We start from the raw sequence: 4,713 nt of genomic DNA on the forward strand, positions 1-4,713 counted from the left end.
GGTGGGAATGCAGACTGGTATAACCACTATAGAAATCAGTATGGAATCACTTCAAAAAATTAGAACTGGAACTGCCATTTGACCCAGTGATCCCACTTCTGGGAATATATCCTAAGAAGATTAAAACACCAATCAGAAAGAACATATGCACCCCTATGTTTATAGCAGTGCTATTGTAAATAGCACTAAGGTCTGAAAACAGCCCAAGTGCCCATCAGTAGATGAATAGATAAAAAAGCTGTGGTACATCTACACCATGGAATACTATGTAGCCGTATAAAATAAGGATCTCTTAACCTTTGAAACAGCATGGAGGGACCTGGAGAGTATTATGCTTAGCAAAATAAGCCAGTCAGAGAAAGACAAGTATCACATGATCTCACTCATATGTGGAATCTAATGAACAAAATAAACTAAATATGAAGATTTTTATTTAAATCTCTGATGTTAGGTAAATTAACAGGTACAGGCACAATAGTATACAGGCATTAAAAACGATGATTTAGATATCTACACTAATAAAAGAGAAATATGCAAATTGGTGTCACTCCACTACACCCACCAGCCAATCAGGATGAGTACGCAAATTAACCCAACAAAGATGGCAGTTAATTTGCATATGCAGGCACAGAGCAAAGACTGAAGACAACTGAAGACTGAAGACGACTGAAGACAGAAGATGCTTGGCTTCTCCGCTGCAGCCGGAGCGGAGAAGCCAAACCTCGCTGCTGCGGCCGGACCAAAGGCCTGGGTCCCAGGTGCCAGAGGAAAACCGGTGCCAGCAGCCAGGGGAAGGAAGGCCTATTGCACGAATCTTCATGCAACAGGCCTCTAGTATTTCATAAGACTTTAATATATAGTATAACACCTATAATATTCCCTTCATGTAAAATTTGTATGTGTATATGCACAGAGATAGTTCATTAGAGAGAAACATAAAAATGTTAACAGTGTAGCTATGGCCACTGTGGCTCAGTTGGTTGGAGCATCATCCTGTGTACCAAAGGGTAGTAGCAGTAGCTTTGATTCCTGGTCAGAGCACATAACCAGGTTGTGGATTCGATCCCAGGTTGGGGCGTGTGTGGAAGGCAACCAATTAATATTTCTCTCTCACATCAATGTTTCTCTCTCTCCCCCTCCCATCTCTCTTCTTTCCTCTCCCTCTCATATCAATTTAAAAACACACACATACACACATATCCTCGGGTGAGGACTAAAAAAATAAAAGTTCTAAATGTATTTTCAACATAAACTATAATTAAGATTTTAACTGCTGCAGTTTGAATATGACTTGTCCACATCTGTGTGGTCATATACCACTGAATGCAAAATGGCTATGGCCAAAACATTAACTACCACTTGGAAGAGGGCAGAAAATTAATAAATGAATGTTTCATATATCTAAGTAGAGGCCCGGTGCACGACATCCGTGCACTGGTGGGGGAGGAAGGGTCCCTCAACCCGGCCTGCGCCCTCTCGCAGTCCCGGAACCCTCAGGGAATGTCTGAATGCTGGCTTAGGCCCACTCCCCGCGGACATCCCCCGAGGAGTCCTTAGCGCTGCCACAAAGGCGAGGCAGGAGAGCTCCTGCACAGCGCTGGGTTTGCCAGCAGTGAGCCCAGCTTCTGGCTGAGCAGCGCTCCCCCCTGTGGGAGCGCACTGACCACCAGGGGGCAGCTCCTGCATTGAGCATCTGCCCCCTGGTGATCAGTGCGCGTCATAGTGACCGGTCGTTCTGCGGATTTGCTTATTAGCCTTTTATTATATAGGATAAGACAGCACTTAGCTCTTAAACTGCAAAGCCCATAATTATGCCTCATTATATTTATTTTCTAGAAGCACAATCACACCAAGTTGTCTTTCTTCCACCTTAAATTTGTTAAAGAACTAAAAAAAAAAAATTACATAAGCATCCTTAAGTTAAACTATCATGAATGTCCACAGAAAGAACTGCTCCTCATTATTGCCAAGAGGACATGACAACCAAAAAAATAAAAAATAATCAAGGCAAAGGACCAAACCTGGGAAAAGCCAAGAAACACAGAATAGAAATTATTAAATTAAATAATAATCAGGAAGATAAATGTACCAAGAAGAGAAAAACCTAAGAAAGGAAAAAAGAATGGTTCATTTCACTTATATGCATGAATTCAGACAGTAAAAGCAAACATACGGAAAAAAACTAACCTGGTTTTCCTCCTGCACAACTCTATACTGTTCCTTCCAAACAGTGATTTTGGAAGCTTCATCTTTTCTGAGGGCTCGCTCTTTCTTCAGCTCTGGGCTCCAGAAGGTCTTGATGCTATTCATTGAAGAACTTAATTTGCTCTCCTTTACTTCCACATCCTTCCGCAAGAGATCATTTTCCCTTAATACTTCCTTCAGCTGTGTCTGCAGATCCATGATTGTGTTATCTCTTGCCTGACGAAGTGAGTGAGGAACAGTAGATGCCATACTCACAGGAGGGAGGTGATGCTCTCCAAATGCTATGGTGTCACTAGCAACCCCACCACTAGCTATATTAGGGCTACTGCCCATAGCAGTCATCCTAACACCATAAGGCAGACGTCCCCCAGAACGGCCAAGTGTCATAGTACTTTTAGGTGTTTCTGAACCCACATTTTCATGGTCACTTAGGTACATAGGGCCAGATGTGGCATAGGCAGCATTTAAGGACTGGATATTCTCCATTGAAAGGGTTTTCCCACTGCCACCTCCAACACTGCTTCCAGAACTCCCTCCTGTACTATTGGTTCGACGATGGCCCAAGCGAGGGGAACGTGGAAGCCTAGGTGAACGCCCAGGGCTCTGGTTGCTCGGTTCCACCTTCCCAACTGAGCGAGCACTTCCATACATGACTGCAAGATGAATTTATGTACCAGGGAAGGTATAAAGCAGAGAGCAAAATATAGAACTCCGTGAGGTTTCTCTATGGCTGTAAGTTTGCTTAAGGCAAATCAGAAATAACAGGTCCTCAGCTGTCCAGTCTTGAAGAAATATCTTACACCATATCTGTAATGAGAAGATCACACAGTAAATCCTCCAATAATAACCATTTCCCTTCTAAGAAACACTTCATTACCCCCACTTGAGGAAGCTTTCCCTTCTATCCTCTATTTACTCATGCATTCAAAATTTGTTTACAGCACAATTTATTTCATAGTAAACATAATTCTATAAATATTTCACATTTCCCAAAAACTGAATATTGAAACCATACCAAGCAAATGAAAAAGTGATTGCCAAGGAAAAGATAAAACTATTTGAAGATATGATTTTCTAACTGGAAACGCAAGAGTATAAAATGAAAAGTTATTAGGACTAATAATAAAACCCAACAAGTTTGTCAGACACAAGATTAATATATAAATAGCAATACTTTCTTGCACATTAGTAATAGTAATTAGAAAATGTAATTTTTTAAAAGTTCATTCACAATAGTAACCATAAAAACACTTTGATATAAATCTAACAAAAAAAGCACGAATTTTTTTTTTAATTACAAAACTTTACTGAAACAACACCTGAATAAAAGGAGAGATATCCATGTTCATGGATAAGAACACAAACACTGTAAAGGTGGTCAGTTCTTCCCCAACTACTTCAAATTCCAATGAAAATCTCTACAAGATTCTTAACATAACTCTAAAGTTAACTCTAAAATTCAAATAGAAAAGTAGAGATACAAGAATAACCAAACAACCTGGAATAAAAGAACAAAGAAGGAATATGTCCCCTAAATAGCAAGATAAATTACAGGTCCAGGATCCTTTATTTGCAATCCAAAAATCCAAAATGTCTGAAAAGTGTTTTTTTTTTCTTTTTAACTCACTTAGAAGCAAAACCTGACCTGATCTAAGGTAACTTATTTTTTATATGCATCTCACTTAGTGTGATTATTCATACACTTCACTGAGAAAATAATATGTAGGACTTACAGGATACTGCATAATGCCCATTGGGTACTACTGGGGGAAAATATAGATTCTAATATCACGTCTGAACCCCAAGGATTTCTCATAAAGACTTATAGCCTTTTAAAGCTATAGAAATTAAAAATGTATAATACTGGTCCACAAATAGTCTAAATTATATATGTGAGTTTAGTATATGCTTAAAGTAACATTTCATTTATTTATTTATTTATTTTTAATATATTTTTATTGATTTCAGAGAGGAAGGGAGAGGGAGAGAAAGAAACATCAATGATGAGAGAGAATCATTGATCGGCTGTCGCCTGCTCGCCCCCTACTGGGGATCGAGCCCACAACCCGGGCATGTGCCCTTGACCAGAATCGAACCCAGGACCCTTCAGTCCACAGGCTGATGCTCTACCCCTGAGCCAAACCAGCTAGGACCTAAAAGTAACATTTCAAAACAGTAAGAAAAGGACAAACATCCAATAATGGAGTCAAAACAAATGGTACTCTTGAAAAAAAATAAATCACATCCCTACTTCACACAGTACAAAGAAATAAATTGTATGTATCTTAAAAATATACATTTGAGCCCAGCCGGTGTGGCTCAGTGCTTGTATGAACCAGGAGGTCACGGTTTGTTTCCTGGTGGGGCACATGTCCAGATTGCAGGCTCAGTAAGGGGCATGTAGGAGGCAGCCAATCAATGATTCTCTCTGATCATTGATGTTTCTCTCTCTCTCTCCCTCTCCCTTCCTCTCTGAAATCAATAAAAATATATTTTAAATATATATAT

The 4,713-nt window shown here is 39.7% G+C and overlaps 1 protein-coding gene across 15 annotated transcripts in view; it reads right to left on the reverse strand.

The window, feature by feature from the left end:
* ERC1 (ELKS/RAB6-interacting/CAST family member 1) overlaps positions 1-4,713 on the reverse strand; it is a 495,769-nt gene that overhangs the window by 454,451 nt on the left and 36,605 nt on the right. For all 15 annotated transcript variants that reach the window (XR_001348910.2, XR_001348908.2, XR_002830082.1 and 12 more), the window contains exon 2: positions 2,188-3,012. Coding sequence is in view for 1 of the 15 variants with exons in the window: in XM_023756715.1 (XP_023612483.1) it covers positions 2,188-2,856 (669 nt within the window). In the remaining 14 variants the exon portion in view is untranslated. The remainder of the gene's footprint in view (positions 1-2,187; positions 3,013-4,713) is intronic.

Source organism: Myotis lucifugus, unplaced genomic scaffold (assembly GCF_000147115.1).
Source record: "Myotis lucifugus unplaced genomic scaffold, Myoluc2.0 scaffold_98, whole genome shotgun sequence".
In the NCBI taxonomy this organism is placed as follows: Eukaryota; Metazoa; Chordata; class Mammalia; order Chiroptera; family Vespertilionidae; genus Myotis; species Myotis lucifugus.